Here is a 27,031-nt window from a genome sequence, read left to right on the forward strand (position 1 = left end):
AATCCATAGAATCAAAGTGCCATCAACCACAGAATTATATATAAAACCTGGCTGTGTTCTCTAAATGTGCTGGCCACCAACTAATCAGACACATAAACTGTCAATACCTCTAAAGCCATTTGTATTGGAATTTAATTTTTTGATTTTTAGTTTGAAAATATGTTAAGTTGAAATGGTTAGACGGAAGAAATCTAACGCAGAAGAATTATCTGCAAATATATCCGAGCAATATGTAAGAATGGATATTGGTAAGTTTATAGAATGCAAGATGGAATTTGGGTATATACACATTCATATGATCCCTCAACTGATTTATTTAACTTTATGAACACTAAACAAACAATTAAGTAATTTATTTGGCAGATGATTTTAACGTCATTATATATATTTAATCTTTTTAAATATGTAATATCCTATTTGGTTACGTTTATTATTATTTGATATTTATTAGTTGAAATGAATCAGACACAGAAGCAATGAATAATGTTGTTCATAAGTAATAGGTTATCTAATATATATTATAGATTGATACTTATGCATAAATTTCCTCTTTTTGTTTCTGGTAGTTAGCACAATGCACAAGATTTCATATTAAAATGCTGCTGACTAATACTTTTGAACAATATTTTTTTCATTAACAATAAGATACATCTTGCTAAAGTTTATAGAAACTGATGTTCAAAACTAGGAATTTGCATGGTTTTAACCCCAAACTTCACTCGTAGATTTTCCAGACAATTTTATACAATATTTTGGTATTTTAAAGTGATTAAAAGTAATTCTTTTTGATAATTGCATGTTCTTTATACATAAAAATTGTATTCAATTAGAGAGAAAAGTCTATTGATAGGGAATATTTATTATGATAAAACATAAAATTTGTACAATTTGCTAACAAAATGTCAACAATGCTGCTAAAACTCAATGAATCATATTAATGGGTATTCTAGAGAAAGCTGCTAGAACATCTCAGAAATATTATACATGTTTTTAGGTAATTTTTTTTATATTTGTTAAAGCATATTGGAATCATGCTACAATATCAAATATTGTAAAAATTATTTTGTGCATATGTTTAATACTCATAGATCTCTGAAGTACCTTATAAGTTTGACATACCATATAATATATTGGAATTTATTCTTTTCCTTTCACATTTTCAGGTGTCTGATTAGAGTTTTGATCCTTTCTGTATTTCTTTCACTATCTTTTGAAATCTTTCTTTCCATTTTATTTATTTTTGCTTCATATTGTGTATTAACAGTTTAATATACCAGATATATCTTATTTTCAGATATACAAGCTCTGAGAGAAAAGAATAAAAATTTGGTACAAAGTGTGGCAAAACTTCAAAAAGAAAAGGCAATGATTCAGAAACAACTTAATGAAATGCAAGAAGAATATTTTAAATTAAATTCTAAATATGTAGTAAGTAAAATAATAATCATAATAATCACAATGTTTTAAAGAGACTTCCATGGAGTAAATAAGATAGTATTTAGGTTTCAATATTTTCATTCAACTGCTTTAATACTCCCTTAATGGACACAAGGTACTTGGTCTTAATAATTAAATTAATTGGATGTATATACAAGGCTATACATGCTATTTAGAATTGTAGCCGCTTAGTTTGAACTATGTGCAATACTTAATTACAGCTTATCACATTTTTTGAAGCATCTACTTCATTTCTTTCTGACCTGCATCTTCATCATGAATATCAAAATAAGGATGAAATCAACTTAGAACTTTGTTTTAATAGGAAAAATTAATTTTTCCTTGGTGGCTTGCCACACCTGTACTCAGCCTCCGAGGAAACTGCTTCTAGTTTAAAATAAATTATTCCTCAATAGGTTTTTCTGGTAATAGTGGATCTCTACACATTATACATGAAAGTCTAGAATCCTAAATTTTAGGCACTTTTTCTGTCCAGTTTTTCATATAATTATTTACTTTTTATGAATATAAAAAAATTGTAAATGAAAATCAGAATTTCAATAAATTACATGGGACATGATTCCAGCCCTTGCAGTGACCTTGGAAAATTTTTAATCTGTAAAGATGTCGCTATTGCATTGACCTTAGCCAAAAAATATCACAAAATGGCATTGACATGAAATATCAATTTTTTTTGCCACTTCTTTGGGACCTTTTCGAATTCTTTAAAAATACTCTAAATTAAAAATCCAAGGCAGACGCGATAGAGAGATATATAAAAAAGATTACAAATTTCAAAGGAATTGGTTGAGTAAAACTTGAAATATCATGTCAACCACTTAAAAAAAATAGTTTCCAAGAAAAACGTGTTCAAAGTTTGAGAAATAATTCTAGTTGAATAACTCATTCTACTGGACAGTTTAAGGACAATTCTTAAGGGTCTAAGTTTTGAAAATATTCAAAAAAAAATTTTCAAATTTCTAGACCAGAATATCCCCTTAAAACAGCAACACTAGAAATAAAAACAGTATTTCCGATAAAATTAGAAAAGTAAATTGTAGGAAATGGAAAAAAATCACAGCTCCTAATAAAAAATAAATTATTCCTCAATACATTTTCTAAAAATAATTTTCTGTATTTTATGAAGCACACCGACATATATTCAAAGCTGTCTCATTGTAACATTTTATTTAACAAGACTCAATTCAATTAAAAAAAATAACAAAACTTAAAAAAAACAGTATCTCCGATAACATAAAAAGAGTAAATTGTGTAAATTGAAAAACATCACAGTTTCTAATTCAAAACAAATTATTCCACAATATGTTTTTTAGAAATTATTTTCTGTATTTTATGAAGCACTCCGACATACATTCAATGTTGTCTCATTGTAACATTTCATATGTGTAGACTCAATTAAATTTTTTCTGGAAATAGTGGATGTCTAAACATTATTTATTGTTTCAGAATTTAAAAAGTATTTTCAGTACAATTGACAACACAACCAGATTGACTGTGCCAAAGATGACAGATGGTGTTAAACACTTGGCTAAAATAATGCAGTTGTGTGCTGTTGGTACTGCAGTTTGTGGCTTAAATAAGGGTGAGTGTAGTTTCTCTCAAAGTTAGTTACCTCAAATAAGTATTACATTACCCAATTTACAGTTATATTATATGATGAGTATACGTTGTAGAACCACAAACACTGACAGTGAAACCTCACATGGTTAATGGGACGATAATAAATAATCCAACGATAACGCTTTCTCGATTTAATTATTTAGATTCCCCAAATAATTCTGAACAGCCATCAATTACACCACAGAGACAAAGCCGAAGTGACGACCAAGTACCTAGCCATGCAACTCCACCAAGAACAAGTGTAGATTTGAATGAAAGCTTTTCATCTTTTTTTAATAATAGTAATAATGAAAACAATGGGGTAACTGGGATAGTGGTAAGTTAATGATACATAAATATTAAAATATCTTTATGTTACTTAAATGATCAAGTAAGCACAATAATGCAGAATGAACTCTTCATAAAAGGTATTGTAATGTTAACCTACATATTAAAAGGTTTTTGTGATTTTAGGATTCTCTCCTATTCTTCTTCATATTTTTTATAGGTTGTTTTATTATATATGAGCCTTGCTACCTGATATCTTCTTTTTTGGTCGAACCTTTTGATTTTTCATATAATTTTTTTTATTTGTTACTGAAGATAACTTTAGTATGGGGTCCTTCATTTTTTACACTGTGATTATTATCGACAGATCCATTTCCTTAATCTCTTCCATCATCATGATCAATGTCATTACACTCATTATCTTCATACTTGGTAGTATGAAGGTAAACAGTTTACTTTCAGTCTCTGAAGACGATAACTTGGTTATCAAATCGCGCGTTAGTGTAATTGTGAGTGTGGGTGCAATGCTGGTGTAAACAGTGTATTCAGTATGAATATCGCCAACGGTTCCATAATGTTCAACTTAATTTGTCTACAGTATATTCGTTGGTAACTATTTGAATTTCTAAAACCACTATGAGTTGCTTCTTTGTGTAATGCTCTTTGAAATATAAATCTTGTTCAAGTAGAAACTCCTGTATGTCTGCTTTGGAAGAATATTGAGTTGAAATTTTAATAATTTGCCTTGATTGATTCAACACAATTACACTTTGCATGTAGTGCTAGTACCAATTTTTCTTTGAACCAAGACTCAAAAAGGGTCCCTTCAATATCCTGGTGGTAATCTAAAAAGCTATTCTTAACATGCTTTAAACTTAATGATAATTACAATCATTTTTTTATGAAATTAATCACGATTTTGTTGAAAATCAAATCCAAAAGCGTTGTTCATGTAATAAGTTGAAGAATTTGGTGGTTTTTTGTAGAATTAGTTTTGTATCCCATTCCCATTCCAAATGTACTACCAATACTCTTGCATAAAATGCTGAAAAACCAAAAAACCATCAACTTTTTAGTTTTAAAATAAAAATTTTTTTCAACCAAGTTAAATTGTGACCAAATATATTCAAAATAATTATAAATATTTGATAAATGTTACTGAAGGTTATCAATGTTTTATTGGTTTTTTATCCATTAATAAAAATTTTTATTTTGTTGAGTACATGTAATGCAGTGGAACCTGGTTGAGTGTGACATCAAGGGATTTGCAAATTTGGTTTCACTTATAGAGGTATTCCCCTTACCCAATGTCTCAGATACCCAGTTATAAGTAAATATTTGTCTTATTGAGTGTTCCATTAATAGAGGTCAGAATAAAGGTTATTTCAGTTATATAGTTGCGATTATTAAATAAAATAACATTATACACTACTGGTCGAAAGTTTTTGCCCGCCCTATAGATGGATGATATACAACAAATAAAAACAAAACGATCAATTTTGATATTTATATTTTAAAGAATATATTATATATATTTTACTTTTATTATTTCGGTGCACAATGTTGGCATTCTCTGTAATAATTTTGACAAATAATCATCTATTTAGTTCCATTTGTTCCACAACAAATCAATCTAGTTGAGGTACGGCGACTGTGATGACCTTTAACCAGCTACGGGGTACGCATGCGATCGTTGTCATGGTGGTAGCTAAATATTCTGTCGATCATGCACTGGACAGAACATACTAGATTCCTTTAAAATTTCAATTTCTTCAATGTTGACCAGGTCTCCAGTCACTCTTCCTCCAGAACATCCCCAAATCATACCGAGGCCTCGCCGTGTTTTACACATGGATATAACATCCGCTTTTGCACACAAAAACCTCATACTTTTATTCATTACTCCATAAAACTCTCTTCCACTCTTCATGCGTCCAATTTTAATGTTCTTCAGTCCACTGCAATCTCTTAATTTTATTTTGACGTTTTTAAAGAGTTTCTTCACTGCCACCCTTGCAAAAAGACCAACTTGTCTTAATTTTTTTCACCGTAGAAGTACATGCCTAGATTCATTGATCTGAGCTGCTATCTCTGGGTCCATGAGTCATCGATCACGTTTACTGATCAATAAAATACGTTAATCTTCAGTTGTGCTGGATTTTCAAGGCCTCCTTAAACATGTTATATCTCCAAAGCTCCTAGTGGATACATATTCTTTCACATTGTAGTCTACGATACTTCCAGGTATTTCTAGTCCGGCTGTAATGGTACAGTTACTTTTGCCTAGATTTACGATTAATGCACGAGTTTCAACCGATAGTTCCATGGTTTTACCTGTATTAAAACTTGTAAGTCTAAATTTGCCAGAACAAAAAAATTCGTATACTAACTTTACAAAAAGATGTCTTGGTCCAAAAAGTAGCAACACATTCTTGCGTCTCACAAGGCTAATTGGGACTAAACTACAATTCATAAACGCCGAATAAATCATTCACAGATAACAAATTATGAAAAAATAAGACAATACTTGCAAGTTTTAACTTGTCGCACTCACCGATAAATAACAACGGACACTATTATTTTTAGCCGATAAGAAGTTTTCGTTTGACAATATAGAAGAGAAATTTGTTAAAATGTCTTATTTTGTATCGCAATGAGTGTATTATGGAGTGTGCAAAACTTTTGGCCGGTAGTGTATTTCATCATTATATACATTATGATACATTATGATACATTTATTAGATATTTTAAACACAGAGTACAGCTATTAACTGTTAATATTACATTTATATATTTTTTCAGAATGATAATGTCTCTCAAGATCGAAGAAGAAATACTTTATCAGAAAACGACGAGATGGAGGATGTACAAGAAGAAAGTAAGTAGTTTCATGACAAATAATAATTATCTATGCATTATGTCAGACGAAACTTGTTGCTATTTGTTATAAATAATACAATTTTATTAGAAAATAGAATTATCAACTAATTATTGTAATGTTACGAACTCGTTCACGACATGGACCGCGAAGTCGGTCCAGTTCGGTTATGATGCAAGAGTCTAAAGTTTGGCGAATGCGGCATCTTTGATATTGTTTTTTACATGTTTGTATATTGCTTTTAAAAACTAATTTATATGAAGGTTTTTTCATTTGTGGTTTTGATTACTTTATGTTTATCAGCGAGTACTCAGTATCTAATTCAATGTTATAGTGAAAGAAATAGTAAATAGTGAATTTAAATAAATTATACAAGTAGTGAACAGTTAAACATTATAAATAGTGAGTAGTGTAAGTGTGATCTAATTTTGTCATTACCTACTGAGGAAATGTAGTATTAAGGTTAGCAATAAAAATTGCAATAGAGATAATGCTTGGTAAAAATTGATGGTACATAGCTGAAGATTTTATTTTTTTTTTTTAAAGGAGAAGAAGAAAGTTTCGTCCACCATATCTTACCATAACAACAAAAGAAATCAGAGCAAATGAAAAAAGATGGAACATAGAAAAACTGAAAGATAGTTCACAAGAATTCATTAATCAGATGAAAAGACTTTTAAAGATAGACTCCGATGGAACGGACACGAACATAAACTGGCAAAAGTATTTTGGACATAGCAGATAGCACACTACAAACTAAAAACAGCAAAAGAAAGAAAAATGGCAAGAGTAACATGGCTAGCTACCAAAAAGATTGGAACATGAAACAGATAGAATACTGAGGAAGAGAAGCGCAAAGTTAAATAAACGTAAAAGAGAAGTGTGGAACAATAAAATAATGAAAGAATTAGAAGAGAACATTAGAAACAACATAAAAAATCAACAATTATCAAACATGAAAATAGATAAAAACTACATTGAAGAGAGATAAATTATGGGAACATTAAAAATATATTAAGAGAAAATGATTTGAGCACAGAAGGGGCTTTTATAGACGGTGAAGAACAACCAACATGCTCAATGAAGTAGATGATACCATTAAAAAATTGAAACTAAACAAAGCGGGATAACCAGATGAGACGGTAAAATACAGAAGAAAGTAACTACTGAATAGACTACACCAATTAATAGAGCTACTCTGAAAAACAAACAAATGTCAGACGGATGGAACAGTGGAGCCATATTCAAAAAAGGAAATCCAAAAATGTGCTCTAATTACAGACTTGTCGCCCTACTAAATATGGTCTACAAGATTTTACTTCCATCGTTAATACAAGATTGAAAAAGTATACGGAAACTCATCTTGGAGACTGTCAATATGGAGTTAAGTCCGGGAGATCAACAATAGATTTTAAATAAAATTATAGAAAAGTGTTACTATCAAGATATGGATAGAGACATACTACGGAACGACATGTCAAAATTGCAAGTCCCAAAAACATTAATAGAACTCACCAGAATGATGATGACTGAGTGTAAGTCACATGTAATTAGGAAGGACGAAAAAACTCAAGATTTCGGACAGGTAAATTGTGTGTCTTCAGTCTCTGAAGACGATATCGAAACGCGCGTGTTGCTGTAGCGGTGGTGTAAATAGTGTATTCAGTATCCTGTTGATAAGAAGACTTCAAAGAAGAAGTTAGAGTAATGATTAATGCTATTTAATCTGCTGTAGTTTTATTAATAATCAATATGTTTATCTGAAAAAAAGTATTTTAACAGAATTAATTTCGTTCGATTGTTCTACCAATGTAGTTCACACACAGGAGTTCTTCCCTCTGTTGTTTACTGATTACACCACTTACCACTTGGACAGGAACTTTTACTGATATGGCAATGGACTCCCCTCCTCACCCCACCCACTCCCAGCATTTCTGTCTTAACAGAACCTGGATTGCATAGCCATCGATATCTCGTTGAATAACGAGACAATCACCTTCATTTCCTATTACAAACACCCCCACCAAACACTTTCTATCGACCTCGTCGATAGAAAGGAGCCATCATAAAGGGTGACTTCAAGTCCAAGAATTCTCCCATATCCGGGAGAGAATATCAGATAAAACCTTGCCTCCCACACCCACCCTACACACTCTTCGTCGATCATCGGTGTTGCATGTTTTCTGTGGTTTCCCTGCAACCTGGTGAACCGGTTTCTGAGCCAAATGGCCGACCATAGGGAATAACGCAGTTGCAGTTGTACCCTCCTTTTTAAATTTAAAATAAACAAAAAAAGTTTTTTTAGTTTTCTTCTAGCCAAAAATCCTAAATCTTCACTTTACCTCTTCAGAAAATTTAGCAAACACAACGCAACCACCACAACCCCTGCTCTGCAGAGGAGCAATTCCTATATCAAGGCCCACTCCAACAAACCCTATAAAAAAATTCCTTGTCCTACTAAATTCTATCTGACGAATCTCTCTCTCTTTATCCACGACTGTCAGTTAGCCACAAAACGTCAAGAGATACACATCTCCATTAACAACAAAGAAGAATTATTTCTGAAAATACACACAGCAAGTGATAAAGTAGCTTAAGCGATCACCCTTTTGTGACAAGGCCAGAATTAGCTAGAAGTGGCCCGTGCGCTCATTATGAGTCAATCTAGTATTCTCATAGTTTACCGTCGTTACCAAAAGATTGATAACTTTTATCGAAGAAGCGGTTCCAGAAGAAAAATGTGCACTTTCTAGAGAAATGACCTATTAATTGTCAGTACATCACCGACAACGCAAGGAATGGCTGTGAGTGGCTGGACAGTCAGAAGAAGACTTAAGGCAGCAAATCTTGACCCAAAAAGGCCAGCTACTAGCCCCAAATTAACCTTAGCCCACCGAGCATCCCGCCTAAGATTTGCCAGAGAACACGTTAATTGGACTTACGAACAATGGGGCTCCATTATTTTAGACGAACGCAGAGTGTATTGCATGGTAGCGATAGAAGAGGACGAGTCCACTGAAGACCTGAAGACAGATTCACGCAATGTTGCATAAAAGGAAACGTGGCTTTTGGAGGAGGTTCTTAGTTTGTTTGGATGGGCATTTCAATGGAAACAAAAACCGACTTGATTTTATTGAAACTAGTGGCGAAATGAAAAGGAATCTTAATATTTTTGTCTGATTTTTTTTTCTACAAAAAAAAACTCAATAACAACGTGGATCACTCATTATGAAGTTGAAACTAATGTCTATGAGATGCTAAAATAAAAAAAGCTACAGACTTTTACTTTTAACCACGAGCGTGCGACTTGAGTCGATTTTGTTGCTCACGAGATTATATGAAATTGAAACTCAATGCTTCGGAAAAGTTTCAATGAGAGTTAGCTCGTGTAAATTTTGAGCTACACTTAATGAAGCTTATAAACGACTATCAACTAAAAAAGTCTATTCCATCGAGATTAGCGGTCATACTACTATGGCTGTGATATCGATGTTTTCAAAGTTATTTTGGACAAGTCCTGTGGTAGAGTATTATCAACCAAGGAGAGACATTTTTTTCTCCAACGAAAGCAAAACGTATAGGTTCTAATATGTCAAAGATGACCTCATACCATTACTGTTCCACCAACATACACATATCTTGGCCTAGTCTTAATCCAAATAATGTATAGAAAACTATAGCAGCGAACTTTAATGTACTGTGATTAACGGAGTTGCAGACAATCTGTCCTTAAAATCAAACTAAGTTAACCCCTTTTCATATTATTGTTTATTTCTTATTGATAGCGGTATTTTTAATCTTGGTGACCGGAACTAGATCTAACAAATCCTTGACTTATCGCAAAAGTTGCCAATTTTGCCCCTGATTTGAATCAGTTATATACTCATGGTATTCTTTGATGTCTTACCGTCTCATGGAACCTTCCTGGTGCTTTAGAAATCATTCATGATTGTGTCATATGGAATCTTTGTGCCACTGGTACTTATGAATAACGTTCTCCAAGAAAACGCAATAAGCCCAGTAGTAATATAATTTTTGTAGTTTTAGTTGAGTGACTGAGCTAGGAATCGGTTAAGGTGGTGTTCCCTCGTATTATTATCTCGCCAAATATTCACTGTGTACAATTTCTATGAACAAGAAAATTTTAGTCATTAAAAAAGCTACAATTTAGTATCGTATCATTTTGTTCGTATCTTCAGTATTTTCGGAGATATTTTGGAGTGAAGGGTGAAAAATATGGAATTGCAACAAAGTCCAATTTTTCTAAAGTTACCCATTTTAAATTGATCAAACTTTTTGAGTGTATTGATAATATATATAATATATAAATAATATATAAATAATATATATATATATATATATATATATATATATATATATATATATATATATATATATATATATATAATATATATATATAAAGAGAATCATGGGAGGATAAAGATAAACGACAATTTGGCTTTCTACAGTTGTTTTGATAAGAATCAAATTTTTCGAGTTATTCGCAAAAATATCGATTTTTACGTTAAAAAACTTACTTTCAACCGCAAACAACTCAAAAAATATTAGTTTCACGAAAAAAACGTGAAAAACATTTTTTACTTTTTCCATAGATTCCTGTAGTCAGAATATAAAAAAATGTCTGCCCCTGTGAAGTAAATCCAGGCAGGACGAAAAAATTGCGAGACAAAATGCTTTATTTCCTGGATTTGTGAAATTTCATGGCATTATTGAGTTTTTATTATTTTTTTAGATGACGAATTTGGCGTTGAAGATGGAGAAGCTAGCGACCAAGATTATTGGTGAGAACAAAGATTTGTTTGGGTTTCCAATCTAAAGAGCAGCAATTATCCAAAGTTATCGTATTAAATTATTTCATTTGATTTGCACCATTATAAACATTTTGCATTTTATTACTGATTTTATCTAAGTAAATCCACAATTTTTCACTGTTGATAATATCGATTTCCAGTATTGTGATATAATTTTCTTGTCACCAATGCGGATTTCTGTCACTAAAACTATTTTTGATTCAAAATAACGTATAATTCCACATTTATTGAAGAGTTTGATCATAATATTCATATAATATTTCTTATTGTTCAAAAAATTTGTAAAAGCGAAATGCTGATAGAAAAATAAACAAAAATGGATGTGGATATAACAATAATATTACATAATTCTCGAATTTCAGGAGTGATCTTTATATTGACATGATTTTCATTAAAATACATCTTGTAGGTATCTACTTGAAATTACTAAATCGAGTAGAAGTATACTTCTCAGTATTGGTTATTTATCGCAGCAGACTTCAAACTAGCATTGGTAAATTGAAACCACCATCGTGCCTGAAACAATTTTTCTTTTTAGGCCACGATTGAGGACGATCACAGAAGAATCTGAAGAAAATAACAGTACAAATTCAAGTGAGACACTTACTGATCGACCTCAGGAGGTAATACATATTATTAAATTAATATTAAGTCGGTAAAGAGTTTTCCAGATGAATAAATTTTGGAAATTGTGAACTTCTGAAATTTATTGAACTAAAAATCCAAGTTTGTTTTCGGGAAGTGTTCTTCCCATCATCAGAGAAACTAAAATATAAATGGAGAGGAAATAAAAAGCTGAAACAAATATAAAATGATTAAAATAGAAAATAAAAATAATATGCTTACCATCAAGAACACTGTTGACACTAAGACACTTACTGCCAGTGATGATCTAACTGAGGAGTTAGTCTCCTGTACCTTGTAATTATAGGAGACCTATTCACGGGTTTAGAGATTTTTGGCGCGTGTAGGAAATACATTGTTGGCGGAAGGGGTGATTAATTTGTGGAGATCTGCTTCACGGGGGGTTTTAGAGGAAGTGTTGTTGGCCGGAGTGGTATTGGGGCGAAGTGGATGAAGAAGGTGTTTCCAAGTTGTCGGCAATCTCTGATTGTTGTCCCTTGCCTTCAGACAGTTTGGACGTTTCTCTATTTCGATAGCTTCCCGAATAATCCTGGACTTGAAGGAGCAGAGTGGAGCGATAGTTTTGGTTCTATTGAAATCGATTGTGTGTACGGTATAGACACGATGTTGGGCAAGAGTGGAGGAAATATCGGAATTATTGCCAGACAACAAGTGATCCTTTGCTCTGACGGAAATACGCCGATTTGTCTGGCCAATATAGGAACGAGAGCGATCTGAGCAGGGGATTTCATAGACTCCGTGGTGTTCATTGGATATTTTGTATTTGACGGATCTAATTAGATGGGAGAGTTTCTGATAGGGTTTGAAGATTGTGCGAATACCGAGAGGTTTGAGGATTTTGCAAATTTTGTCTGTTACACCTTTGATGTGAACCTAGTCCTGTTATTCATAATCCTGACCGCGGAAACGTTTCCGAACAATATATAATCTAAAAGTAATTATTCTTCGAAACATACAACATCTAACTCATCCAAAGTGTAAGTCGTCAAAGTATATTGCACTTTTTATTTAAAAACTTTTTTTTAATAAAAAACTACATGTCGATATTTTTTACTCAACTCATCGTAATAAGGACAGCACAATTGAAATACAGTACACATTTATATTAATAGAATGAATGTGTGGCATTGTATGTGATATGATCTCATTAATTTTATCTTCGTCTTTTTCTCTTTTTAAATTGTTTTCTGTTTTAATAATTTTTGTATTTGTATAATCAAACTGTTTTTTTTTTCTTTTTCATTTTTTGTTAGAGCTATTGCATTTTTTGCTATATTTGTGACTCTTTATTCTATTTTCCAGATATTGGCTTGTTTAGCCAATATATGTACCTTCACAGTTATTATAAGAAATTTCATCAACATTATGGCTTTTTGATTTTGGTGTTATTGATTTTAGTATAAAAAAGAGTTTTGACAAAAGGTTATTGCGTTTGATGCACATTTTAAAATCATATTTCTTGAATAAATGTTGAAATTAATATGACAGACCATTAATGAAAGGAAGAGATATAAATTATTTATTATTATCATTTTGTGAGATAAAATTTTTTATTCTGTCTTTGAAAATTGTATTAATTAGTTTTATAAGGTAATCATTTAATTGCAATGCATTTTTTGCCTTGGCGATGTTAGTTTTTCGGTATTTAGTATCTGAAGTATAATAGCACGATCCGCAAGGACTACTACTCTTGAGTAGAAGGATGGTTGGAGTTGAAATTAATGTATCTAGATGACCAGGCTTCCTTGATGAACCTTTCTGTTTTATATTGTTATTTTTATGATATAAAGTACTATCTAGAAAGTTAATTTTATTACTTTCTTAAACTTCCATTGTAAATTGTAATTTTTCATGAAAACTATTGAATTGTTTTAAGACATTTTCTTTTTCATCTTTAGGTATTGTTGTTATGCAATCATCAACATATCAAAAAAAATGGATGTTCATTTTTAAATTTTTTATTTCTTGCTCTTCAAGTTCTTCCATTACTATTTGCGCTAAAATACTGGATATTGATGAGCCCATTGTACATCCGTAAACAGTTTACCTTCATTTTCTGAAAACGAAAACTTGGTTATCGAAACGCGCATCCGACAGTGTCATTGTGAATCTTGTTGGTGTAGAGGTAGTGTAAACAGTGTGTTCAGTATGAATATCACCAACGGTTTCAGTAAATACAACAACAACCGAAAAATACAACATAAATAGAACATTCCCATAAATTTCCTACATCTCTGAACTTAAAAACTGTATTAATAAAAATCAGACATTAGGGAAATTTACTCTTTCTTTCTTTTATTAGATCCCCATGGATCAGTTAGTTTTAACCATAATAATACATTTTTAAACTTAACAAATTAACACACGGTGGTAGTTACCACCGCGCAACCTAGGACCGTTTAGGACTGATTTTATTTTGTAATTGATCAAATGACCTGTCGAGGGTTATTTCGAGGTGTTCTCCCACTATACCATTTACTTATCATACATGTACTGCAGTAAGGTCTCCTTTTAATGGGTTTTCTATTCGAAAGTGACTGATTTACCAAGCCCTTCGGTTAACTTTCTCTCAAAGTAGGTCAAATGTCACTACCATAGTTCCGACGATCGAAGATTTTTGAAATTTATTCTAGAATCCTTATATTTTGGATAGCAATAATTGAGTCGAACTCATGATGTTCTTTCTATATGGTAGCTCCCTGATAATTGGAAGAGGACTTCCCTAAAGCTTGAAAATATAATTTATTTAAGGGTTCTTATTTCAAAATTTGCTGGAATCCTTATTATTCTAGTCCTTGTATACAAACTCTAATATATTTCCCAGCTTTTGAATACTTATGTGTTGGAATTAAATTAGTTAAAAATTGCAGTTTGTTAAAATTTGTAATATGTTTTAAATAACATTAGGTTCATCAATTTCAAAATTCAATACTCTCATTATGTCTATCCAACGTCAATTTTAATATTATTATGAATATCTAACTATATAATTCCCAGACGATGAATACATGAAGTATTCGAAAGCTGGGAAATATATTAGTGTTAGTACACTTTGGTCTTTAATTTTGCGATAGTGTAATTGTGAATGTTGTTGGTGTAGTGATGGTGTAAACAGTGTATTCAGAATAAAACAATGAAAACTTTTTGTGGTTTAACCGAACAAAAAACCAAAAAAAATTAAATTTCTAAAATATATTCTAATTTTATGACCGGCAGTGTAGTCAGACATTTGTTTCCAAAATTGTACGTGTTAAACTTTTATTTAATTAAAAATAAGGTTATAAAAATAATTCCATTTCTGAATACAGAGTAATAGAATGAAAACTAATTGGAATTTTCTCGAAATAATCATTTGATAATGTTTTTTTTTTTCAAGAATCGAATATGCCTTCACCCAGTGCCAGTAGAGCATACCAAAAACATCGACAACTCCTCGGTGTCGGTTGTAGAAAGAACGTCTTCTTTGACTGCAGAAGCGAGCGAATCAATTTCTGATGATACTTTACTTAACGATTTTTACGAAAGTCCGAGTAGAAGGATGCCGATTCTCAATTCTTCTATTGACATATCATTGCCATCACCATCCGAATCAAGATTTGATAATTTTGAAAACACAAATATGGAGATGCAAAACGTGAATCAAGCATCTAGTAGTGTAAGTGAATATTTAGTAAAAAACCACACACGTAATTATTAAGAATTCTCATTAATTAATTGTATGTACACATAGGGCAGTTTTGTTATCTCCTGTCATCTTCAAAAATCTTGCCCTGCAAATGTGGTGATTAGTACGCAAGTGTTTATTTTTGTCCCAAAATTAAAATGTATAAAAACCCAAATAAAAAAAAAATGTGGGCGTTTGAAAAAATCTAATCTTTATACAAAAAAATACCAAAGGTTAACCTAAACGAGAACTTATTTGGCGATGTTGTCAGAGAATCCTACTGAAGTTGATAATCTGAAAGAATCACGAAAACGAAATGTTGTGGGGAATTGCTTAGAAAATACGCCACCATAACCATCATAATTTACTTGACAGACTGTAAAGACAAATAATCTATATGATTTTTTTCCAAAATCAATACTTACTTTATAGGAAAGTGCTACTGATTCATTAGATGATGATTCGTCAAAAACTTTCCTTTTGACAACACGAATAGATTTGATCTTTGAATTCTTAAGTAATGCTTCCTCTCCCTCTCATTTTCTGCTTCAATACATTATTCTTCTTCTCTTTTTCTGTTTCATTCTTTTCTTCTTACTAGGTGTTGATGTTAGTAGGGTTGTTTTTAAACTCTTCCTGATTTGTTTCCTTAATTTTTTGAGAGTTAATAATTTCTGAAAGTGAAGTTACCGACCGTTCTGATTTTGTTGACAGCTGGAGCTCTATCGAGTCAGTAACTGTTTCTTCTTCGATAATTGAAGGACCAGGTACAGAATGTTTCGATTTTAATGACGACTGGGGCTCTATCGCATCAGGTTCTTCTTCTTCTTCTTGCTGAAACTGGATGAAAACATAACCTTCATCGACTAAATCTTCACTTAAATCTCTCTCTTATATATTTGTTTATATCAGTTTGCAGATAACATTTCTTCAATAGTAAATGAACATTCACTGGAAGTAGATGGTTTATCTAATAAAAATCTAAGCAAAAATGAAGATGAAAAAATCGCTGCAATGCAAAGGTAAGTATATTAATGTTATTATTTATCATACTGAAATTAACAAAAATATAAATATACATAAATCGGAATATATATTTACACATACAGAACTAATTATAGAATGGGTGTTCAATTAAAATTGGCGCAGAACAGACTCAAGTTTCAATTCCTATTTACCACTTCTTTGCGAGTTTTCTAAATTTGCCTCTATAACTTCTTTCATCAATATTTCTTCTTCAGATCTTCCTATTATTTTATCAAATCTGATTTCCATTTTATCTGTAGTTATGTCACTTCTAAGACTTTTCATTCAAGTAGGAATGCTCTGAAACTATTTCTCCTTTGCGATCAAAAAATATGGGGAAATTGTTTCTATTTCAACTAGTTACGAAATTTTTCCGGAAAATATGTATGAAAGTTGAATAATAATTTTATTTTCACAATTATTCAGGTATTACAATATGGTCTCCTTAAAAATACTCTCCCTGAGACAAGATGCACTTCTGCTAACGTCGTTTCCACCGTTCATAACATTGCTGAAAGTCTTTAGTTGCCGTATCTTCTCTGCCTTGATCGCTTCCAAATCTCCCGCAAAGCATCATTTTACATTTCTTGCGAACAATACCCCTAGAAACCAAGAAAACAATCAACTTTGGACCTTGATTTTGGCGATTTTTTTGTTCTCGTGTCTTCAGCTAGCCTCCATTCCTTGTTTTTTATCTATTTGAGCTCTACATCGAATTCGTAAAACCAGAGCTTATCTCCAGTGATGACTCCTTCCCCTGATTCCCAACGAATCCTCACAGAACTCAACTCTCTTTGATTTCTCTTCTGGAGTCAACAGCTTCGGTTAGATTTTCGCACACAATTTCTCCATTTCAAGTTTTTGTGTCAGTATTTCGTGAACGATTGTTTTGGAGATTGACAGCTCGTCAGCAATCATTCTGAATGTCAATCTACGGTCTTTAAGAACACAAGCCCGAATCCGCTTAACATTTTCATCAGATGTCGACGGGTGTCCTGGACGAGAGTCTCCTCTCACTTCTTCTCGGCCTCCCTGCACTTAGCACTTTCATAACAGGTTGTAGTACTACCTTAAGATATAATCTGCATCTGAAAAATCCAGCTTCACTGGAAGATGCAATTTGAATGAATTTGAAAACTTTAAAAAATTATACGGCAATCTAAATGACAATAGCAGAGCATCAACTCAGATTTAATAGTAATCATCGACAATCTTATCAACAATAAAAATATTGTCCAAAAGACCAAGACAACATACCAACAACCATATTACTCCATTGACAATAATAAACCAGCTAATCAATTCCCTAGTCAACCTGTTGATATCTAACCTAGACAAATATCCCCCTGACAATATCCGACCAATAGACAAGTATTGTGACCTCCACAAAATGTTTTCAGACCAAACCAAAAATCCATGAAACAACTTCCTAAACCAACACCTATGTCAACCACTTCCAGAAATCCCTCCACAAAATCACATATACAAAGATGGCCAAATAATAACAATTCTAATCAACCATTTGGATATTATGGACAAAATTCAAATTTTATTTCCGAAGAACTATTTACAAACGACTATGAACAATCAGACGAAAGACATAATTATCAGAATCAGATTACAGGTAATACTGATTAAAATCAAATGTACATAACTATGGCAAAATAGAAAATAAAAATTTTATACAAACGAGCCTACGACAAGAAGTAACTTAGTAGAACACGCATTACCTTACATCAAAATTGATAATCCTAAATTAAAATTACTTGTAGATACCGGTAGTTCAAGTTCAATTATTAAACCTGATATTATAGAAAAAACTTCCAATCCAAATTCCCTTAATCGAATCAATGCACAAATCTCTTTAACCACTTGTTCACGACCTTCCTGGAACTTCCTTAACCACTTGTTCACGGTTGATTCCTTCAGAGAATTGTCCTCGTAAACTTGTTTCGAAGAAGGTGAAAAAAGGTAACTTTGAACAAGCAGTCTCTCACTGCGACTTACACGCAGAGCGCTCTGACTCTAAATGAGCTTTGATGGGATTTCGAACCAACCTCGTATGTCTCATGACCTTCCTGGCTTGTTAGTCTGCAGTTATGGCCGTGTTTGCAGTGCTTGAACAATGCTTTAAGTTTTGTTTGATGTTGAGAAGAAAGTGTCAAATACGAAATAAAAAATCTTAAAATATACTCGTATGTGTATGGTGCTAGTTTACTGACGTAAAAAAACCAAAAATTTGCTCAACTTATTCATCATAGGCGAAAGGATGCTTACATTTTTTAAAAAGTATTTGTTGTTTGTTTATTTTATAAGTTCTTGATATGAAATAATTGAGCAGTTGTCTGCTTGATGATCACGAGGTTATCGTTGCCGGCAATATAGCGTATGTTGTTATAATACAGTTTTTATTTATTATTTACGTATAAATAAAACATTTTTCTATATATAGGAATAAAGTGAATAAACCTGTTATAAGTTATATTATTACATAATCACGTTATAAATTAAAAGCATAATAAAGTTAATTACTGTAAAATATTAAAATAAGTTAAATTTGAATCTTACTTATATTGACGTGATCCTGGAAACAAAAATAATTACATCTCGCAGAATCGACAAAACGACTAATTACCATATTGCTTTATTTACATATACTCTACACGGCTCAATAATCCATATTCCCGATGAAACCGTTCAACATAAATATAATAGATTAAATTTTGGATATTTCGCACAGGAAATAATGAGACTGAACAAATATCAATATCTGAAAAAAATCTCAATTACTCCTAGGGACGCAAGACATAAATTTCAGCAGGGAAATTGAAATCAAGTGGAAAGAAAGAAACACTATTCAGTTTTATATTGTTTCATCGAATGGAAAGATATATGAACACACATAAAATGATTTAGGAGAATTGAAAGCAATGAAAGTGATTAGAAAAGTGATTCGGGCATTAAAATGAAATGTTATAAGAGTCATATCCTATAACTAACAAGAGACGAACAAGAGAAAATAAGAACATTACAGTGCTTCATGTACAATATAAACTTTGTAAAGCACTATCATTCGTTCCTCTGGTAGCACTTTCACACGAAGAGAAAATACAAGATTAGAGATGAGGTAATTGTGAGCTTCCAAACCCTTGTAATTTTTCATAGCTTCTTTGGTTATGAAGCTCGTGCGGAAAACAGTCTGTCTAATTCGGTTACGCGTGGCCACTAGTTCTTATCTTCCTCCATATCTTTGTACCGTAGATCAAAAGGGTCACAACCACACTACTGAACTTTCTTCTGATAGCTCTTACGGTCATTATGAGTCAATTTCTCACTATATCCACTCAAAAAAGCCATACTTCATCAAACAATAATCACTAGCAATGCTCCAGTATGTCTTCTCTCCTAGAACCATCAACAACATGACCGACGCCTTGTTGTCATGACTGCTTATTAGATGTTCAATGTAGCGTCTGTCATTACATTACATTCTTTTCTTTTTAAAAAATAATAAAGTAAATGGCTCAAATTATTGTTTAATATGTAATGTATTATTTATTCATTTTAGGCTGGGTTTAATGGAAAAAACCAGGGAAGAAATGACGACGTGAGTATATTCCCCACCTATATATAGAATTTATTCCATTGGTCGAGGCCTTTCGAATCTACCTAAAGGTCTTGTCACTCCATCGTAAGGCTAGGCACTGACACTGCAGCTTTTGAAGCTGGCCAATACCAAGACTTTACCCCTCTGTGGATCCTATATATTTGAAATTCCAATTCCATAAAAACACTCTTAATCCAATATCATTCATTAAAGAATGCGTTATGACAAAATTTGACCCGGCCCAGACAGATATAGATATGTCCTGAATGACTTGATAGGCTTGCTATGGTGTAGAAAAATGCTTCTATAAAAGGTTTTGGAAGAAGAGAATCGAAAGTATAGCACCCTCGGCGCCTTCCCTGTCTGGATTATATTAAAAAATCCTTCAAAGAATTTGATATCACTAGATTCAAAAAATATTTATTGTCTCAAGAAGCATCTATTATGATTAATTTCAGCGGAAGCTGACAGGTAGCAAATGGTCACCTGAGTTTTAAGAATAGCTAGCCATGCCGCCATGGTTCCATTAGTGCATCGTAGAACGGTTAATTCTGAATGGTACACCAGCAATTGTGTGCCAGAAGTGGCACACACATTAGTTCTAACAAAAAGTAATGTGATGATTCAGTTCAAATATTAACTGTCAACATATATCATTCAAGCTTTCAAAAAATATAAGTAGGGGAAATTGCTGAAAGGCTCGCATGTCTGCAAACAATTTTTCTCATTAACTGAAATACCGTTAGCTTCTTCCCTCCAAATTTGTTTTGGACAAATCATAAAACTTCAACTATTTTGTCTAAATTAAGTATTTTGTGATGTCTCTCTAATAATTCATCTACTTGTTTCCTAAACCTTTCTGAAATGTTACCAGTTTTATTACGAATATTTATAAAACATTCTGTAGACAAAATTTTATTGTGAATCATCTTTGATATTCTCTTGCAGCTCTACACCTGTTCAAAATCAACGAAAGAGCAGAAGGGTAAATGATAAGTCACAAACAAATACGAAAATCAAACGGTCAAATGTCACAAAAAGAAAAGGAAGGTAAGCTGTTTAATATTTATAATAAAACACAAATTACAGGTAAACTTTTTGTTTTTTTCTTAATTTTATTCCAATCAACTACTGCTAGTATAACGACGTCAGCAGTCTTAAAAGCTAGAAAAGGAGACTCTAAAATGGGTACTAGTGGAATTGAAAGACGTCACTATTTAGTGCTGCCATTCATATGGCAATTTTTTGGATTGGTTTAACACTAAAAAAATGAAAAATTCACGAAAAAAGTTCTTATTGCATATTTCTCGGAAAACTCAAGCCAATGTCAATGGAAATCATCAATATAGTTTTAGATAAAATATTGTATCGTGCGTGAAGTACTTTTAAGTAACTCATGCGTAAAAGTATCACTTCACGCACTTGTATAATAAATAACTATTATGTTACAGCAGTGGAGCTAAAGTACCTCAAATAATAATCCAAAGATTAAGTCTTGACAAACATGACAGTGCAACAGAAAGGCTTAATAATATTTTTGGTACTACACCCATAACATCGACAACTGATATTAGGATTAGGAGAAGTAAAGAAATGAGATTGTCGGAACCAAACTCTAATTCTGAAAATGAACACACTGTTCAAACCATAGGAAAAGAAAACAGAAAAATGTAAGTAACTTGTTCGTATATAGGTGAAAAATGGAAACCATACCGAGATGTTGCATTTTCTTCTTCATTGTTTTTTGTTAGTTGAATCATTTATCTAATATTCACAACTCTACTCACTTTCTTGTAAACTATTTGGTAACTCTCCTCTTAAATTTAGTACTTATTAGAGAATTTTTAAGAGTTTCTACACTCTCACCTAGCAGGTCATTAGCGGATGGAAGTTATTACAGGGAATTTCTAGAGCGGAGAAAGAGCGATCTTATTTTACTTTGGATCAAACGCTCTTTCTCTGAATTTTCTAGTTATATGATTGGCTGAATCTGAAAGCATTCGGTGTAGAGAGTCTTGATCTACAGCATCATCTATGTAGCATACAATTCGGAAGTCGCTACTTCCCATCATGTATCCTTTTCCTGCAGTTTTGACTCCGTTTATTTTGATGTCTAGGTGAAATCTTAGCTGCAATATGTTCTATAGTTGATAGTTTTCTAGAACTTATTAAAATTCCACATCCATCTTCTACATCAGGGCTTTATGTTTTTTGTAGACGACTTATTGACTTTTCTTTTGCTAACCGCTTCCTCTGCTGCTGCCAGAATGTTAGTTTTTATTTTTTGCCTTGCAATTTATACTGTATCTTGATATGTTTGGTATGATTATTCCCCATTATACTCAATATGTTTGTTTGTGTCAATGGAACATAATTATATTGCACTACATTTTCATATATAGGGTGTAGTTGTCAAAGTGATGGTCATAAACAAGGTAAACTTAATGGAGAAATTGGCTATAGAGAAGCATAAAATAATCATTATACACGATGTTAGAAGTAGAATTAAAGATAACAAAATAATAGCTACAATAAACCAAAAATTATAGGAGCATCATATATCGTATTCAAAATATTCAAATCAGAACAACTTATTCATTACAACATAGAATGGTGGAAGTGGATGACATATTGCTAAAAGAGAAAACAAAATATGGTTTCATGAAGGATGAATATTATTATATCACATAGTACTGATATACATTTAGGGAAAGGAGTTTCTCCATAACTAAAGCTTTTAGAATCCAACAGCCAAACTTGCGGGTACTAATTTATTTTATGTTACAGCCTCGGAACCAAAGTAGCACTAGTTATACTCGAAAGATTGAATCTCGACAAATATGGCAGGGCAGTACGAGGGCTGACTAACGTTTCTGATAGTACGCCTAAAACAACGGTGACTGATCTTGAAATTAGAAGAAGTAGAGAATTGAAAATATCGGAAACAAGTTCTGGTTTTGAAAGTGAAGAAAATTTGGAGAAGAAAAAACTTGTCGATTCAAAAGGAAAAGAAAATATGAAAATGTAAGTAACTTGTTCTTTTATTTTGTTAAGTCGAAACTGGTCATTATTGCATTGTTTTCTTCCACACTTTCTTATGTACGAAGAAATCATGTTTTTCATGTGTGGTCCACAGGCCCGCTGTGGACTGGAGGGCAAGTTTATCGATACAACTTTCCCCAAGGCTCAGGGTGGGTCTATGGAAATAAATCTTTGTATTTTTTTGAAATTATACTCTACTTGCAGTATGGAACTTGCAAAATATTTTTTCTCTTTTTTTATTTTAAAACCTATGCTTTTATGTAAAAGTATAAAAAATAAACTATATGTATTTAAAAATTTCATTTCATATAAAAAATCTCAAAAATAAAGAATTTTTCTTGGAAATTACACCTCACCGGGAAATATATTTTAGATTTTTTAATACTTTTACATAGAAGGATAGGTTTAAAAACAAATAAGCAAGAAAAAAATAAATTTGAAATTCTCATACTGCTAGTAATTAAAAAAAAGAACTTATTTGAAATAAAAAGTGCGAAAACATCATGTTTTTTATGTATGGTCCTCAGGCCCACTTTAAACCCAAGGGCAACTTTATCAATACAACTTTTTCCAGGGCCCAAAGAAAGGCTATGAACCCCACAGGAAAAAATAAATCTTTTCGCTCTTCACATTTAAAATAAATCATTTCGCTCTTCACATTTAAAATAAATCTTTTCGCTCTTCACATTTAAAATAAATCTTTTCATTTTATTTTTGAAAATATTCTCTTGCATACTTGCAGTATGAAACTTGCAAAATATTTTTTCCTTGCTCCTGTGTTTTTAACCTCATGCTTTTATGTAAAAATATAAAAGAGTAAACGATGTGTATTGAAAAATTATATTTCATATAAATAATTTCAAAAAATGATGCTTATTTTTCTTTGAAATTACACCACATATGGCGACTAAAATAGAAAGAAAAAATTGTTGGGTCATCAGGAAATTACATAGATTATATTTTTTACCAAGAAAAGCAAAAAAAATATTTTGCAACTTTAATACTGCTAGTGATTTAAAAAAATATTTGAAATAAAAAGTACGAAAACATCATGTTTTTTATGTTTGCTGTACAAGCCCAATATGGGCACGATGTCGATACAACTTTCCCCGTTGCCCTGAGCGGGTATATGGAATGGAACTTGCAAAATAATAATTTTTTCTTGTTTTTTTGTTTTTAAACCTATGCTTCTATGTAAAAGTATAAAAAAAGTAAACAATGTGTATTGAAAAATTATATTTCATATACCAAATGTCAATTATAGTGCTTATTACCATATGGAGACTAAAATAGGAAAAAAATTGTTGGGTCTCGGGAAAATTTCATAGATTTTAATTTTTTTAATATATTTTCACATAAAAGCATGGGTATAAGAATAAAAAAACAGGAAAAACATTTTGCAAGTTTCATGATGCAAGTAATTTGAAAAAAAAGAGAAGAAAATTATTTGAAATAATATTTTTTTTATGTGAGGTCCTCAGGCTTTGGGCTCGAAGGCAAGTTTATCAATACAACTTTTTCCAGGGCCAAGACCGAGTCTATGGACCGCGCATGAAAGAAATGAATCTTTTCGCCCTTTTCATTTGAAATAAATATCCTCATTTTTTATCAAAATTACAATCTAATTTCTGTATAAAACTTGCAAAATATTTTTTTCTTGCTTCTATGTAAAAAGATAAATAAGAAAAATTACATTTCATACAAAAAATGTCATATGAAGATTAAAGCAGGGAAAAAATTGTTGGGTCATGAGGAAATTTAATACATTTAATACAGTACATTTACATTTTTTTTTAATATTTAATATGAAAGCATAGGTTTAAAAATAAAGAAGTTAGAGACAAATTGTTTTGCAAGATTCATACTGCAAGAAATTAAACAAAAAATATTTGCAATACAAAGAGCGAAATATGTTTTTTATGTGTGGTCCACACACTCTGGGCTGGAAGGCAACTATCCTCAGGTCCCAGAACGGGTCTGAACCGTAGAGAGAAAATACTTCATTGATTTTGGTTGGGTTCAATGTGTTAAGCGAAAATGCTTTTTTGGATGTATTCCCTTTTTTTTGTGAAATAAACTACTCTCTTGTTTCAGGCCACCCAGATCTACACAAACAATTATGTCGTAAGTATAGTCTCTAAATCTATAATTTTCAACTTATAAATCGTGGGGGTTGTTATTACTTGTTATTACTTGTTATCAAGTGGTGAAGTGGAGAGGGGGGGGTTCAAATGACGTGATCTGACTCTCCTGTTATTATCCGATAGTGGATTTCTTCACTTTGGAGACTTGTTCAAGTTATTTTTTATATCAGATGATTGATATTTCGACGTTCTCAACAAATCTATAATTGAATAGCTGGTCCAAGCCTATAACTCAACAGTTTCTTTCTTTAGCACGCATAACACAAATCAATCTGGAGGATTTATATTAAATTAAGCTTTGAAAAAATGTTTGTGACTAAGCTGATTTTTTTTATTTCAGCCCAAGACCTAAACGAGCAGCTAGGCCGAAGGTTTTAAGAGAAATTAGTTTAAAAAAGTAAGTACTGCATGATTTAAATACATTTTTTATTTTTTCATTATAATATTATAAGTTAAATTCACGAGTCAATTGAAAAATCATACATATTTTATTATTATATGATATTAATATTTTATTAGATATAAAGACAGAAGAAAGGTTCATTAATGAGACTAAGTAGTCGCCAGATACTCAGTGAACACTCCGAAAATTTTATTTACACGATATTCTCGAATGCATCTTAACGCATTTTCTTAAACTCCAGCAGTAATTTGCCATCATGTGCATATCTCATCGTCCTTGAGAGCGTTCCTCCATAATTTTCATATCTCGGAGAATTATTTCATCCTGTTCTTCACTGGAATCTCCTAAATTCTCTGGAAAAAGGCTGTGTAATATGAAACTGTTAAGCATTTCATTTACCAGTTGAACATAGTGTTCCGCTTTAGATATGTCTAGAAAATTTTTGTCAACTGCAATAAATGAAGTCCATGTTTTTTTCTATTGATATACCTAGACAAGATCTGTTCTTATTTGTGGACCGACAAATATTCCTGCTTTAATTTTTTTTCTTGCTCAACTGTGGCATTTTTTCACTTTTTACACAGAGCATGATCCACTTTTATCAATAGCCTTTACCAACTGCTTCATTATACCGCAATACACAATCGACACCACAGGAACACAGTAATTTCGATCTGCTCAGACAGCAGAGCTGCCATACAAGCTATAACAGCTGAGGTATGCTCTAGGCTAGTGCTGGAGTGTAAGGGAGTCCTTCAAAATCTGGTGAGTGATGGCTGCAAGATAAATAGGCACAAAATCAGACTAGTGACCGGACTTCTATCCAGAGTGCTGGTGCACGAAGGAGGACGAAACTACAAACCACGTAATCTGTGAACCCACAATGCAAGTTTCTATAAATAGATTTAATCTCCCAGCAAAATTTTTTACATTGATGTGTGAAATAAAAAACTTTGATTTAATCCGATGTTTTTCTGGAATCACTCCATCTGTCTATTTCCCTCTTGTCTCGTAGATTCTTTCAACATCTTATAAAACATCAGATTATTCCATAATTTTATAGTTAAAGATACAAAAAAATAGTCTAACGAATCGAATAACACTTTGATTTGATTTTCATATTCGAATGAATAAATTTAGAAATTCACTGAACAATATCAATTTTCATGATTTGGTATTTTTTCTATCGTATTGTCTCAACATCTTGATTTTTCAGGTATGTGTTTATTAATTCTTTTTTGGTTTCAGGAAAATGAGAAGAAGCAGATAAGATTAAAAGTAAATTATTATAGTAATTCATTTCTACAAATTTTATTGGTAAATTATTTATTTGTTAAGTGAATTCAACAAATTTTATAGCAATTAATAAACCCTTTAATAACTTGATATCTCTGTAACAACAATACATTTATAATAAACTATTTATTTCATACAAAATTGTAAAA

General features: G+C 31.8%; 1 protein-coding gene across 4 annotated transcripts; it reads left to right on the plus strand.

Annotated features, from left to right (window-relative positions):
* The first annotated feature begins 62 nt into the window (after positions 1-62).
* LOC130897203 (GATA zinc finger domain-containing protein 14-like) lies at positions 63-27,031 on the plus strand. 4 transcript variants are annotated; one of them, XM_057805942.1, is made up of 16 exons: positions 63-248; positions 1,295-1,428; positions 2,905-3,040; positions 3,132-3,394; positions 6,148-6,223; positions 10,977-11,025; positions 11,594-11,678; positions 15,077-15,355; positions 16,277-16,386; positions 19,959-19,997; positions 20,946-21,047; positions 21,449-21,667; positions 22,785-23,021; positions 25,134-25,163; positions 25,524-25,580; positions 26,835-27,031. In XM_057805942.1, the coding sequence occupies exons 1-16, from the start codon at positions 173-175 to the stop codon at positions 26,854-26,856; spliced, it is 1,914 nt and encodes a 637-aa protein (XP_057661925.1). In that variant the 5' UTR covers positions 63-172; the 3' UTR covers positions 26,857-27,031. The 4 variants fall into 4 exon arrangements, with proteins under 4 accessions (XP_057661925.1, XP_057661926.1, XP_057661927.1 ...); XM_057805943.1 differs by having other exon boundaries at positions 77-248; positions 21,452-21,667; XM_057805944.1 differs by lacking the exon at positions 19,959-19,997 and having other exon boundaries at positions 77-248.

The sequence above is a fragment of the Diorhabda carinulata genome, chromosome 8 (genome assembly GCF_026250575.1).
Source record: "Diorhabda carinulata isolate Delta chromosome 8, icDioCari1.1, whole genome shotgun sequence".
NCBI lineage: Eukaryota > Metazoa > Arthropoda > Insecta > Coleoptera > Chrysomelidae > Diorhabda > Diorhabda carinulata.